Genomic DNA, 13,622 nt, shown 5'->3' on the forward strand with positions numbered 1-13,622 from the left:
ACGGCCAAATGCAGCCCATGCTAGTGGCTACCAGCACCGTACACATTGTGATGGAAATAGTTGTGTCTGTGCGATATTCAGGCGTCGTCGATAGTACAGGAGTGCTGATGAAGTGTGTGAGAGGTTCGTCCGGTGAGATATGGGTGAAGTTGGAGGATCTAGGTGCGCTTGGCGGCGTAGGGTTGCGGCGCGGGTGGCCTGGTATTGGTGATGATGTCACTGGTTCGAAAAAGAATGATCGAAGCGGGGGGTTCTAAGGTGGGGAGATGGAAGATATGTAAAAAGGACATGGGAGCTGCTCTTTATCTATAATTCTTTCGCGTGAGCTCGCCATTCTTGGCTTCGATTGCGAGGACTGAATGATCACTCATCCATAACGCCGGGGCCGAGGCAGAATTGGACGAATACTAAGGCAATGCGGCTTGCGTGCAAGGCCTGTTTCGACCATCTTGAGGGTTTTCTTCTTATTTCGGAGCCAAAGCGCGGTCTCCGAAGGGGTGAGAGGTCCTGCGGGTGATAACCTTTCTCCCTAGTCCTGCTCCCAAAAACCTGTTCTCTAGATATATCCTCCGAACCTCCTTGTTATATCCTATAGTGCTAGCGCCGACATTATATCTCCACCATATAGCATCATGTCTCCTTCTCATACAAACAAAACTCAAACTTCACGCTCCCTTCCACCACTCCACCCTCGTCCACACTCTCCCCCGTCCACTCCTCCAACTCCCCCTTCTCACACCTTCTCCACCCACTCCCCTCCTTATCCAAGTCCACCGGAAAGAACGTGTCACACTCATAGTCCTTCTGTATCTTCGTCAAAAGCACCCTATCCGTCTGCGGTAGCTCCAGCGCCGCTTTATATATGCTCGCTCCGCCGATAACGAAGACGCGTTCGATTTGGGTTTGTGTTTTAGTAGGGGTGGGGTTGGGGTAGTTGTCAAGGTGGTGGAGCAGGGTCGTAAGGTCGGGAGATATCAGGGGCCCTTCGACCGCATCGTCATCGAGGTTTTTAATGGGAGAGATTGTCCGAGAATCCCGCGTGAGGACGACGTTTAGCCTTCCTTTCAGCGGCCTGAATTTTTCTGGTATGGAGTCCCACGTCTTGCGCCCCATGATTACTGCATTGCATCTCCTGACCCCTTCTGCTGTATCCGTGCGTGGCGGAACGCGCTTCGTGACGCGCGCGAAATATCCCATTTCCTTCTTCAATTGTGGCCATGGTAGTGTTCCGCCCTTCCCGATGCCGAGCGAGGGCGTCGCGGCGAGAATGAGGGTCAGAGAGAACGGGAGAGATTTCGAGGGCGGTGGCATTGCGGATGGTGCAGTACTGGTAGGTGCGGCGTTGGTGGGAGTTGGTGGTTGGGAGGTCATTGCGTGAGTGGAAGAGGCACTTAGGAAGGGAGCTGTAGGGGCTTGGATAGTGCGAGCTATTGAAAGAAGCTTTGGTGGTGGGGCTCCGAAGACGCGCTAGGAACCTCACAAGAAACGCGCGTCAACGTGACTTCCAGAGACGGCATTTGAGCGCGTCAATCAGGCCTGAAGTGTTTCAAAGGGTGGTGCGGGGAGAGAAACGCAAATTAAAAGGAGCAGTCAAAACCGTCAAGGCATAGATAGCTTATCATTGCAACTACCCAAAGTTCATTGCAGACGACCTCCATCTCCGGCCCATATCTGTAGTCGTCCTCCTTCGTATGCACCCGATGCTCCCCTTGGGGATAATATGATACACGGCCTGAAGGCAGGCCGAACAGGAAGATCCAACATAAGCACAATCCCAAACCCCGCTAAGTCGTCCGTCGCCCTTATGGACTATAGAGAGACGCACTGAACGCCGTTACACACCGCCGATGCCGCACTCTCGCCCAAAAAGTCCCAGTCATACAACTCGTTCCCATTCCAGGGGTATCTCGTGAAAAGGTAGCAGCAGAAATGTGAATGATCCGACGCATTGAGAACCAGCACGCCGCTACTCGCCTTCGCCTCCCTCACCAGTGCTCTTGAGAGGTATCGATAGGGATATCTTCTTCGGAGCGCCACCGCTGTCTTTGGTGGAGCTGATGTTGGGACTCTTACGACGGAGGCTCTTCAAGCTGCCCACACTCGAGTTGCTGCTAAGAGAAGCACGGCGCTTAGTCCCGGACGAGGAGAGGCTTGCAAGGAGCTCGTCCTCCTCATCCTCCTCTCTCCTGCGCTTCTCTGATATCCGCTCGGGTGGAGATCCCGCATTCGGTTTAGGCGAGGCGATCGTCGCGGGCGATTTATGCGTCTGGGTTGCGGTTGACATTGTATGAGGCGACGCTGACGGAGCGCTCGTCGCTAGGATATCCATGGCGTCCTCGTCGCCGTCATCATCCGGGTAGTTAACCAAAGGTTTAACTGGCGACGCCCCGTTCAGTACCGGTTTCGCAGCACTCGGTAAACCGTCGTCTTCCTCATCGGAGCCATTAAAGTAGGCTTCCTCGTCCGGATCCGCTTCCCTCAGACCTTGACCCCATTTCCCGCCATTGACCATAGCGGCATTCCGCGCCGAAGCGTCCGTATCCACACTGGTGAAGGAGTGGTCAAGTTCCTGGGTCGTGGGTGGTTCGAGCATCTGGTCGTACCGAAGTATTAAGTTCTGGAAGGTGTCTACGTATGTAATGCTTTGCAGCTTCTCTCGGTACGTTTCTACAAGATGCTGAACGAGCATCTTAATGTTTTCGCGCTTGATGAATTCGAAAAGCTCTAAACAAGCGGAGTTGAGAAGATTGTCCCGCGGCATCGTGTCGAATAGTATTTTCAGAATCGGATCGAAAAGTTGATGCTGGATGATCTGACGGTTATGTGTCTCATCATGCAGGCCAATGCAAGTGCGGAAATATTTCAGGGCAGCTGTGAGCGGTTAGAGCGCAGTCCTGCGAGAATGAGGTAGCAAACATACTCAGCTTCAGGTGCTTTTCAGGACAGTCCATGAGCTGCGCAACTCGTGCCGCAAGGCCTTCAGAGAGAATGAAACATTTACTGCGGAAGGAATGTTGACGAATGAAGAAGCATAGGACTTCGACCAGGTGAGCATATAGAGCGACCTCTTGTATTGACAAATCTTCCACTGCAAGACGTTAGATGAATGAACGGGCAGGGGCCGGTGAGCTTACTTGACTCCCTCTTTTCGAGGTCCTTGAGGGGCTGGAACAGTTTTCTTACGGAGTCATCATAGAAGTTCTGGATGAACGAGTCCGGCTGCGGCATGGGAGGCAGCTGACCCCTAGTTTTAGCGAGGAAGTCACTGTTGGACCGCCCAAGCGCTTCTAGTGACGCGGAGTTGGCGTTGGGGTCGAGGAGAATCTTGATCGCGTCGGCCATCTGCGCCTTGACGCCAAGGTCGACCTCAATCAGCAGGAGCTCGATGAGAGTGTCGGTCAGCGGCTTTGACTTCTCCTGTATCGCCTTGAAGATGTAGCTCCGCACCATAAGCGAGTCATGATCGATGAGAGAGACAAGGATATCGGTTCCCGCCACACGCACAGAGGCATCCTGGTGCTTCAATGCGTATTGTATGACGTCGAGGAGGCCATTGTTAATGAAGTTCTGGTATAGTTGGGCCCTAGCGTTTATTTGGAGGCTCTTTGCGATGGAGCAACACTGCTGAATAAACAGCACGGCGTCCTTTTTCCGCTGGAGATCTTGCTCTGCGGGCCCGAAGATTCCGAAAAGCTCCTTTAGATATGGACCGTTCGCCTGCAGATGCTGGACAATGTCGACCTGGTGGAAGAATATGAGGGAATTGAGGACAGAGAATGTCGGATCGTCCAGTATGCGCGCTAAAACGACATCCTTCAAGTACTGCAATCGGTATGTGTAGTGAATCTTCTTCTTGATGCCCAGGTCTTCGATCTTAACCACCTCCTTGAATCTCGACTCGTCGGCGAGATATTGTCGGTGGTTTGCCTTGTGCAGCGGGAAGTCGGGGTCGTATTCCAGAGCACCGACAACACCTAGGATCACATCGTCCGTGACCACGTACTCAATGATGGATGTATCATTGAGGAGTATGAGCATCTTCATGATGCTGCATAACCGGTGCAGGTCCGACACGCTCTCAAGGTCCTCGGCCATTTCCACCAACGGTATGAGCTTCGGTATATAATCCTGCGAAAGGACGAACTTGGCAAGAGCTTCGCGGCCGCCAGGGGTACTGTTCGCTGCGCGCATGTGGTTCTCGATCTCGTGAAGGTTGCCCAGATCAGGGTTCGGTAGCATTATGGGACTTATGTTGTCGCCGATATCGTCGGACAGCCCATCGTCTACGATTTAATTAGCCGTGTCCTGCGGAATAGCTGATGACACACGTACCCTGTGCAAGAGCCTGCAGGCGCGATTGCACTTCGTTGACAAAGTCCCTGTCCCGCATCAGCACGTGTGACCCAAGGCACGAAGCCAGGCTGCATACCAAATGCTCGCGCACCCTTCGGGTTCCTGGAAGCTGAGCGCCATGTCTGTGCCATTCTGCTCGGTCCACACGATGAGCGTATCTGTCACCACTTAGCCTTGTGCTGCCTGCCCCGCCGACGCGCGCCTTACCTTGCTGTTTCTGGTAGCCATCGTCCTTGGAGATTTTGGTCTCGAGCAGCTGCCGTGTGGGGTCGTCTTCGGACGCGACGAGGATCTTGAATTCGTCCTGTTGAAGTTGCACGTGTCAGCCTGAGCCGGCGCCAGCCTCGGAAAACCGTGATGGCATCGCGACAGGGCAGAATCTGCCGAGCAGCGACACAGGGCGGGGAACAACATACATTCACCACTACGCCTCTACAGAAGCCCGTTCCCCGGTCGAACCAGTCATTGTTCTTGAGCTCGTATACTTTGACGCGCTTGCGATCGTTGGAAGGCGGCGCGACCAGTGCCATGGTAGAGGCGTGAGCCTACCACCTCTCCGGCAGGGGCGACGACACCCTCCGGAGCGAGGACGGCGGCGGCGGCGGTCGGCGCAGGGTTGCGGAGGGTTTTGCGGGCTGTCGCAGGACGCGATGGGGGACCCGGCGGTGGTGGTTGAGGGCGCGCTGGCGGATGACGATAGGAGGCTGGGCCGATGTGCGCAACACTCGCGAAACGGGCGCGGCGGCGGCGGACGGGCGCTGCACTGCGGGAGCGCGCGGCGCGGAGCGGGTGCAGCGTGGAAATAGAGCTGGCGATAGCGTCGACAGGATCACCGTGGGTTCGGCGGAATGTCGCGTCGTCTTGCAGGTGTGTCGGAGCCGCGATGGCGAAGGGCCAGGTCTGGGCGCTCGCCCGCTAAGGCTAGTCAGATGAGATAATCGATAAGCACGGTGCCTGGGCTGGCGCAGGGCGGCCGAGCCGCAACACGGAGCGCTAAGAGCGGATAGTTGGCGGAGGGAGACGTCTGGCGTGTCGCGCAGGTTGACATGCAGCCCGAGTGTGTGTAGTGAGCAGAGCGTTGCCCCTGCTGCCTGTCCGGGCCCAGAGTGAGGCGCCACTTCCCGCTTGACGCAATCGTGTCCTTGGCGTCCGATCTTCGCTGGGGCGAATGCTCCTCAACACCACCGCGCAGCACAGACACATCACGACATTTATCGCACGTCCAGGCAGCGCTGCCGACAATGCGAGACGGCCAACCCGGCTGCTGCCTGCTCGTATAGCCCTGCAGAGAGCATGGGCTCACTTCCAGGTCTCTGTTTCCACGCAGATGCACCACCGCACGACGAACCGCCGGCCCCCGACGAAGAACCATGGTCTTTCCCAGAGGAGCCTATCTTTCCCGACGAGGCCAATGCACGTGCACATGTCTATTTTACGGAAGCCCAATTGGACCGTTGGAATGACCATCGATCAGCTGTCGACTTGTGCACTGTGTCACGAGATACTCCGCCTTCTACCGGCGTCACAGAGAACATCCTAATGCACGTAGTGGCCTATATCTCGATATTCCATGACCGTTGCTCATGGTGACCGCGACTTCACAGTCCCTCAGGTTCTGCAGCTCAAGACGACCCCACAGAACGTCAGAACGGCTTCGCGGGCTAGCGATCCGGGACGACGGTCCTATTATATGCGGGTCGGCAGCCCGCATCGGCTCCACGAATTCATTGGTCGTACCTGACAGGCCTCGACTTGCTTTCTCTGCTATCTTTTGCACTTTCCGCAGTGTCAAACTTCATCCGCGCAATATTTACACTACTAGCAGACCCAGCAGATTTCCGTCCCGGAAGACGACAATTTACGGCCATGCTCAGATATTGCTGGACTCTAACGGGCCCATAGGGGAGGGTTGGCTGGCAGTTCTGAAGAACTCTTGGAAGAAGTACCCCAATCCCACTCAAACTCAATGCATCGTCTCAATGCATCGTTGGGCCCGAGTTCAGTAACACCCATAGTATCGGGTAATCGGGGATATATTTCCCAATCATCCTCAAGAGCAGACCGGTTACGCTGTCCTGGGAACATATAGTCCGGGCTCATTACCATCGAACACCTAGGTACCTAGTACGCACGTGCAGGAGAACGTTCCTCCAAGCTCGTGGCTGCAGACGCGCTAACGCTTGATGGGAGAATCAGCCTAGGGCGTGCATGCATTTCCATCGTTCGTTCCAAGATATGCATTGCTAACAAGGCATCCCGGTCATCTCTGCCGCCGCACCTGTACTCCCGCCGTTCGACGCAATCCTCGGAGAGCTGTGCCGAGATCGAACAGGAGCGGGTCTCCTCCCGTTTTCAATCCAGAGCCCTCATCTAGAGCTACTTTCTCAGCTCCTTAGGCGGCACCGGAATTTTCTTATCGGATCCCATCCCGAACCGTTTTCCATCCTCCTACTCGAATTTAGCAAGGCTGGTCTTCCACTAGCTTCAATACCGCTATAGTACTGCCTATTCGACTAACGCTACTACTATATACACCATTGATATCAACCCTACCAACTGTTTTGGCTTTCAGGAGAAACGGAATTACAGGTCTGCGCCGAAACATATAACCGGAGTCCCACCTGGTCCATCATGCCTTCCGCTCCTAATTCTCCTCGACCCGCCTTATCTATCTTCACAAAAGCAAAGAAAGCAAAGAAAGCCACCGAAAAACACAAGGGAGCTGTTGCTCAGGTGGAGCTGAAGCCACCCCGGGCTCCCTACAGACACGTCCCGACGCATGCTGCACAAAATGCTCTAGCCGCCAGTCCCATGACATAGAGTCCTGAAAAAACCCGCGCTAGAATCGCTGCTGCAAGAAAGAGAAGGGGCGAGATGACAGTATCAGGTACCATATCCAGCACTCCTTCAGCATACCAACCGCACACCCACTCTGATGGTGATGATGATGCAGAGGAGCATGAGGTCTGAGAACTATTGGAGAGAACTTCCTCCGGTTCTTTGCGAGTCAGTTCCACCACAGTAATCGATCGTCTTGATTTCACGCGCCTTCTTCAATAGCTATGTTTGACAAAGGACTCTTCTTCCTCCTCATAGACGCGTTGATGCTCGCAGCGTGATGCGGTCTCTGCTTGGAAGGTGGAGCTGGGAACTCCCATTGTCTGGAATACGAGTGGTAGCCTTCGAACACATGTAGCGGTTAATCTTTGCGGATTATTGCGGGTTGACGGCTGCGTGTTGGTGAAGGTACTTGATCGTTTCATGCCACGGTCCCTCTTCAAGGACTGACTCAATCGATAGGTCACCCTTAGTTCGACGGACAGTCAGATTCCAAACGCCAATTTCGCTATGAGAGCGATCAAGTCCGTTACTATCGAGTTGTTGCAGATAAAACGGCAGCGATAACTACCCATCCCAAGCGCGCACGGAAATGCATCCGTAGTAGCGTCGCTTCCAGCAGTGCTTCTGCAGAAGCGCCCTCTCAACAATGGAACAGGAGCGCACTGCTCATAGGAACCGGCTTTGCAGTCCGTCCCTCCTCGACCCAACGGCATAGCTCCGTCCAGCGCCACCATGCTACAGTAGCTTCCTGCATGCACGCGCTAGGAAGAGGGTTTCACGGAACTCCATTTCTCAAACACTGTAGGATTGCGCAGAACAAGAGCTACGTTTGACACGTTTAGTAGGCGACTAGCTTCAGCTAGATGAAAGAAGGGAACGATAGAGGTTCAAATAAGGAAACTTGGATCGCCTAGACGACAGCTGGACGGGAGACCGTGAGCTGGACCGTGCGGCTTCTGTGGCGTTCCTGGCGATCTCGGAGATGCGCTCGTGTTGGTTGACGCTCGCTCGTGTTGCTGGATGATCATGGTGGAGTGTACCATGGGACGGAGGGTAGACTACTACGACAGGAGTCAATTCTTTGCCTTGCATCTTGGCTCTGGGCAGTTTGAGTTAAGACGCGTGTTCGAAGCCTCTGCCTACAACTATTCGGGGCTGAATGAGGGTTTGCCAAGCACTTTGATATGATACGGTTTTCATTCAAATCATAAGATGATCAGGCTTTGACTGTCTGGTGTAGAATGAGACTTATTAAACTCAATTGTAGATTAGTGTTTCTCTTTTCCCCTTTATTCATTTGTTCACACCAAAAACTGCGTCTATCTTCACTGATCCTCCGATCGACGGTAGCACAGACCAAGCCCTCGCCTAGGGCACGGTCTCCCATCCTTATCGACAAGCTCAAGCTGCACCCCCAACCTCAAAGCTCCGCGCTCTGCATCTCCCCCCAACCTCACAACTCTCCCCACAGCAACAATGGACCCCTCAAAGCGTAATGCAGCAGCTCTACACCGTAAGCCGCGCTCTCCACACCATCCCCCCCTCAAGCCAAACTAATCACAAAACCCACAACAGTGCGCGTAGACGACCTCATCCAATCCCTGATCCAGCACTACCAAACGATGCTCGCGCACGCGCGCGAAGACGCGCCCAGCGACTACAGCCGCGCCGCGCAGAAAGAACTCGCCATCAAAGAGGAATCCAGCGCGCTCGTGACAACCGCGCAGAATATGGCCATGCTGGTTCGCGACTTGCAGGAGCTGTGGCTGTTTGGGAGTCTGGACACGTTGACGGATCCGGCGGACGAGGAGGAGGGTAGGAAGAAGGCGTTGGAGATTGCGGCGCTGGTGGAGATACTGGCGAAGAGGCCGCCGGGAGAATATATGGAGGATGGGAATGCGGCGCTGGAGGGAGAGACTTGAGAGAGGGGTTACGGACCAAAGGGGACAACACTACGATGTAGCATTTGAGCTTCTCGATGGCTGTATCTGCGACGTCGAGGCCGTATTTTTGGGCAAGGTACAATTTCGGTACGTCCCCTTCAAGATTGCAAAGCCAGCCTACAGGAGATTGACGAGTTGACCTAGATGTCGAAGGACAGCGCAGCACGCCACAGGCACAAACCAATCCCTCACGCGCAATCGGGACATAGTCCACGCCCGAGTAGACTAGCTGAGCGGCAGATGACGCATCATCCCATATCTCGGAAGCACTCTCCCAGTCCCAACAGACAGCATCGACATATGAGCGCCCTCCCCGGAACTTCGTCCCAGTCGCCCAGCGTCGTCGGGATATCCCATCGAGCGCTGCTTCCAGTAAGCAGAAACCTCATTAGACTAGATTTTGACCCCCTGGAAAGAATCAATGCAGCCCCCAGCAGCCTGAAACTTACAACCTCCGTTCTTCCTCTATCCAGCCATAACATAGCAAGTAGACCCTGCCAGATGCTTCCTAGGTGCAGCTGTGTGCCCTCTTCGCATTGCCTTCAATAAACTTCGAAGCAAGCACATTCCGGTTGAGAGCATCTGGAAGACCACATCCAATTACTCGGATGGTCGGACGAGGCCGCGATATGCACTGTCACATCCTCTGGGTTGCCCGTCGGACATTTTGGCGTAGTGATTGAGTGAAAGTCCCAAAGTCCCAAACCTTCTTGGGCGCTTCGTGAGGGAGCCTCGATTATCCGCCATAGTACACGGAGCGAGCCCTGCCCCCCAACTATCACATACAGACATCAAGGTTCAGAGGAGACATACCCCAACATACAGCAAGCCTCTCACGTCCGCTCGTACCTCGCAAGGTGAATTCAGAACAAGAACAATATCTGGAACATGTATCGGGTTTCTCGCAACCCAAGAAATCGTCCATTCCGAAACGCTACCCTGTAATCTTCACAGGCGCAGCGCGCTATCTAGGAAAAACTTCCATCCCCAAAGAAGCCGAAGCCCATGGTATCAATCCCAGTCGTAATATTCCTAGTCCGAACGCCTCAAATGCCCAAGGGTATATCTACGAGAAGAACCGCTACGTCAGAACGCCAGGGTGCGGACCCATAACCGAGCTTCGTTCAGAGGCTCCCAAAGAGCCCTCAGCGTGCTTTCGAAGTTCAAGAAGACGAAGAAGAATCCTCGGCGGTAGCAGTAGGTGAGTGGGCGGCTGGTCCATTAGCCCGCAGACCCTTGACGGCGCCGTCGACCTCGTCGCTGGCCATCTTCTGCCATTTCTCCCTCGTCTCCTGGTTAGCCAGAGCTTCCGCGCCGGCGTCTCCCACCCTATCGTATAATAGTCGCGATACGTCCCTGTTGATATCTGTATATTCGTCTTTCGTGATTTCCTTTTTGATATAGAAGGGCTTGAGCACAAGGGTAACCATACGTTGCAATTCTGCTTTTGTCGAGTACGAGAGAGACGACGAGCGGGTTGGCGACGAGTCCTTCGAACGTGGTGGGCTGTTCAACCCAGCAGAGCGCTGGCGGTGGGGTAGTTTCTTGCGACCCGGGCGAGCATCGTCGTCCACGGGAGAGTAGGGCGAGTAGGTAGGAGACAGCTGCTGATCTTGCTGTGCTGGCGACTCCGTACGTGCGATATTCAGCGGCGGTGGTGTGGTCATACCATGCGGCGTCGGGTAGACAGGAGAAAGACCAGGCGAAGAGTTCTGCGGTAAAGGTTAGCAAACGCCGTAGCCCAGAAGGGGAGCCATCGTTCGAGCGTGCCCTGCCTTTGTCTGGATTCGCCGAGGATCTTCAGGGGTGGCTACTAAGGGCCAGATGTGTCCTACGTACCTGGGGTGAGCAAGCGCGCTCGATGATAACGCGCTTTGGTTGAGGTGCAGCAATCTCCTTCTCATGCTCAGCGAAAGGGTCCACTTCAACTTCTTGGAGAAGCGATTGGAGGAATCCAGGTGCAGTAGATGGATCCCCACCGTTGTTGACACCATTCGGCGGCGAGGTATTGTTGATGACAGTGTTGCGACGAGCGGCGGCAGCAGTGGATGGCTCTGCACCCGTCTCCACGTTCAGACGGGTGCGAGGGCGCTTCAGCTTTCGCTCTGGTTCCGGGGGCTCTCGTGGCTCAGTTTCGGTGGGCGAAGTATCCACAGACTTCCGCTTGCGTCCACGGCTGCTGCTGCCAATGTTACCTGGCGGCGGGCGGCCTTCCATCTCAGCAACCTGCTCACGGGCCTTTTCGAAAGCGTTCCATGCCCTCAACTCCTCTTGCGATTCCGGATCCTTGGGTGTCTGCGAACTATCAGTACTTGTTCTCCTGCTAGAAAGCTATCCATGAAGGCCTTCACATGTGAAGACCCATATTGAGAGTTGCGTATAGGAACCTGCGTACCTTGGGAGCCTCTCGGTGAAGCGTACGATTAACAGGGCGGTGACGGTTGCCGGCACCCGCGCGATGGGCATGGATGTTGTCGGCGGCAGCACGAAATCGGGTGCCTGCGCCCAACTGACGGGCGAGTTCGAATCGACGCTCCCACTCTTGGTTCTCGCGTCGTTGGATCTCCGATCTGGTTTCGGATTGATCCTCATCCTCAAAAGGGAACTCGATATCAAAGTGGAGGCGGTCCCATACACTCTGCCAAACGCCGACCCATTCATCCGGGGCCCGATTCCGATGAGGTATTCGGCTTCGTCCGTTGACATAAGCTGCAGGACCGCGAGGTGTAGGGCGTCGTGAGGAAGCCTCCAACAAGGCAGGATTCTCGATGCACCCTTGACAGTACCAGGCGCCGCGCGTCGGCATCTTGTCAAGACCTGCACAGAAGACGTGGCAGAGCTGCTCACAGCTGTGGCAGTACATGAGCTGCGAGGAATCTCCAAACTCATCGCACACCATGCAAGCGTCGTAGCTTCCATCGTCCTCCAGGATATAGTCCTCCTCAATTATCATAGACGGATCGACCTCGGCGACCTGCTGCTTATCTTGGACGGCGTAGGAAGAGAGAATCGGTCCTATCGAAGGAGTTAGTCAGACTAATGCCATGGGAGTGAACAGGGTCAAACCACTCAAAGTGATATCACTGGGCGCCTACAACCAATAGGACTCTGAAGTCCTTCAGGAAGACGCATCCCAATTTAACCCCTCAAACGTAGATGCCACTTTGAATGGGTCGACCTTGTGGATATTCGAAAGGGGTCGCCAACCGGCGCCGGTCTCTTGGGTAGGAATGCATACCTCCAATCCGTGCGCTGAGCTCCACCATGTTAAAGTTGGCCCGGCATATAGGGCAACTGTTCGCCCGCTCCACCCACGGTTTCAAACAATCATTGTGTAGGTTGTGTCCACAAGGCAGCAGGTGCGCAACCAGTTCTTCGTCTTTTGGTGTTGCCTCGCGAGGCGTGGATAGGATTCTTTGAAGCTTGCTGGGATGACGCTCGCTATCAGCCCCATCAGTGGTCGCAAGCGAGGCGTCGGTGGCGGTGAGGTGCCCATCGTCTTGGAGGACGAGGTCGCCGAGGCAGACTATACAAGTCTCGGCCATTGAAGCGTTTTTGTAACGAGAAATAGCGGAAAGGTCGGTCGGCGCGGATCATAAGTCGAAGAGGAAGAGTGAAAGAGACGACCTCATGTGGAGGGGCCTACAGTACTTAAAGCAGGCCGCCAAGCCCGCGCTAGCACGGACCCACCACACCATCCAACCCAGCAGTAAGACGCCGTACCAACCACGTTTTGAAGCCTGGAAAGCCTGCAAAAATATGGCAACAGCGGGTAGAATGACGAACAGCGGAGGCTGGATCGGTACGGAGGATAGAGAAACCGAGACGGAGAAGTACCGCGATGAAGACCTCTTGGATGTGTCCGATAGCTTCCCGAGGCTTACCTATCCACGTGTCACCTAACCACCTTCCTAAGCGGCCCATATGACTTGTTCAGGTCACCGAATGTAGCTCGGAATGCAAACAATTGTTTCATGTTATTTCGTCATCTTTGCTCACGAGCTCCCTGGCTTCCCGGTGATTCACGCAGTTCTTCGAACCACGTTCTCTTTATACCCAAGGCGGGCCGCGCGGAGCTAGGCTGCCATGAACCAAGAGAGTCGCATATGCGTGACTGAACACGGTTCGGAGGCGAGATGCAATGTCCGCTTCGGTATGCTGCCGCCTGAAGTATGTCGGAGCGGAAAGAAGGCGAGTGCCTTCGCCCATAGCGGACACCTTCTCAAGCCAGCGGTTCATAGGCTCTCTCAACGAAAAATGCCACTCTTGTATTCACGAAAAGTATCTTGACCCAGATGGAGCAGAGGAAGTATAGCGAGGCCGATTCGAGTCGGAACCGAGCCAGGCCACGGATAAACATGTTTCATTGTTTTCTACCAGCAGCGTCGTGGACGCGACCCTGAGCGTGGAGCGCGTGCGGATCCAGAGGAGCGACTGTGTGGCTCCTGTGCCTCATGGCCTAAAGCCTCGCGGCTCTGTAAGCGC

General features: G+C 54.8%; 4 protein-coding genes across 4 annotated transcripts; 1 reads left to right on the top strand and 3 right to left on the bottom strand.

Moving 5' to 3' along the window:
• Window positions 1–630: 630 nt before the first annotated feature.
• Window positions 631–1,311, bottom strand: BU26DRAFT_428173 (uncharacterized protein; the record flags this gene model as incomplete). Its single annotated transcript, XM_033823769.1, has 1 exon — window positions 631–1,311. One exon carries the CDS (start codon window positions 1,309–1,311, stop codon window positions 631–633), a length of 681 nt encoding a protein of 226 aa, XP_033683154.1.
• A 586-nt stretch (window positions 1,312–1,897) lies between these two features.
• On the bottom strand, window positions 1,898–4,765 carry BU26DRAFT_327983 (DUF625-domain-containing protein). The gene is made up of 6 exons (XM_033822146.1): window positions 4,561–4,765; window positions 4,430–4,511; window positions 4,333–4,379; window positions 3,135–4,283; window positions 2,921–3,088; window positions 1,898–2,871 (listed from the first exon to the last, which is right to left on the bottom strand). Exons 2-6 carry the CDS (start codon window positions 4,471–4,473, stop codon window positions 1,967–1,969), a joined length of 2,313 nt encoding a protein of 770 aa, XP_033683155.1. The 5' UTR covers window positions 4,474–4,511; window positions 4,561–4,765; the 3' UTR covers window positions 1,898–1,966.
• Window positions 4,766–8,672: 3,907 nt separating this feature from the next.
• BU26DRAFT_328137 (uncharacterized protein) lies at window positions 8,673–9,214 on the top strand. The gene is made up of 2 exons (XM_033822147.1): window positions 8,673–8,707; window positions 8,779–9,214. The coding sequence occupies exon 2, from the start codon at window positions 8,817–8,819 to the stop codon at window positions 9,114–9,116; it is 300 nt and encodes a 99-aa protein (XP_033683156.1). The 5' UTR covers window positions 8,673–8,707; window positions 8,779–8,816; the 3' UTR covers window positions 9,117–9,214.
• Window positions 9,215–10,300: 1,086 nt separating this feature from the next.
• Window positions 10,301–12,682, bottom strand: BU26DRAFT_505904 (uncharacterized protein; the record flags this gene model as incomplete). The annotated part of the gene is made up of 4 exons (XM_033826878.1): window positions 10,301–10,849; window positions 10,977–11,432; window positions 11,533–12,152; window positions 12,376–12,682. The coding sequence occupies 4 exons, from the start codon at window positions 12,680–12,682 to the stop codon at window positions 10,301–10,303; spliced, it is 1,932 nt and encodes a 643-aa protein (XP_033683157.1).
• Window positions 12,683–13,622: the final 940 nt, after the last annotated feature.

This window comes from Trematosphaeria pertusa (assembly GCF_010094035.1).
Source record: "Trematosphaeria pertusa strain CBS 122368 unplaced genomic scaffold BU26scaffold_8, whole genome shotgun sequence".
NCBI classification, from domain to species: domain Eukaryota; kingdom Fungi; phylum Ascomycota; class Dothideomycetes; order Pleosporales; family Trematosphaeriaceae; genus Trematosphaeria; species Trematosphaeria pertusa.

Bases quoted from the DNA above. Each gene is read 5' to 3' on its own strand.
- BU26DRAFT_327983 (XM_033822146.1), bottom strand. From the start codon at position 4,473: ATGGCGCTCAGCTTCCAGGAACCCGAAGGGTGCGCGAGCATTTG. The intron at 4,284-4,332 runs GTACGTGTGTCA...ATTAAATCGTAG, and splicing joins CCTGCAGGCTCTTGCACAGG to ACGATGGGCTGTCCGACGAT. The intron at 3,089-3,134 runs GTAAGCTCACCG...AACGTCTTGCAG, and splicing joins CCTCGAAAAGAGGGAGTCAA to TGGAAGATTTGTCAATACAA.
- BU26DRAFT_328137 (XM_033822147.1), top strand. From the start codon at position 8,817: ATGCTCGCGCACGCGCGCGAAGACGCGCCCAGCGACTACAGCCGCGCC.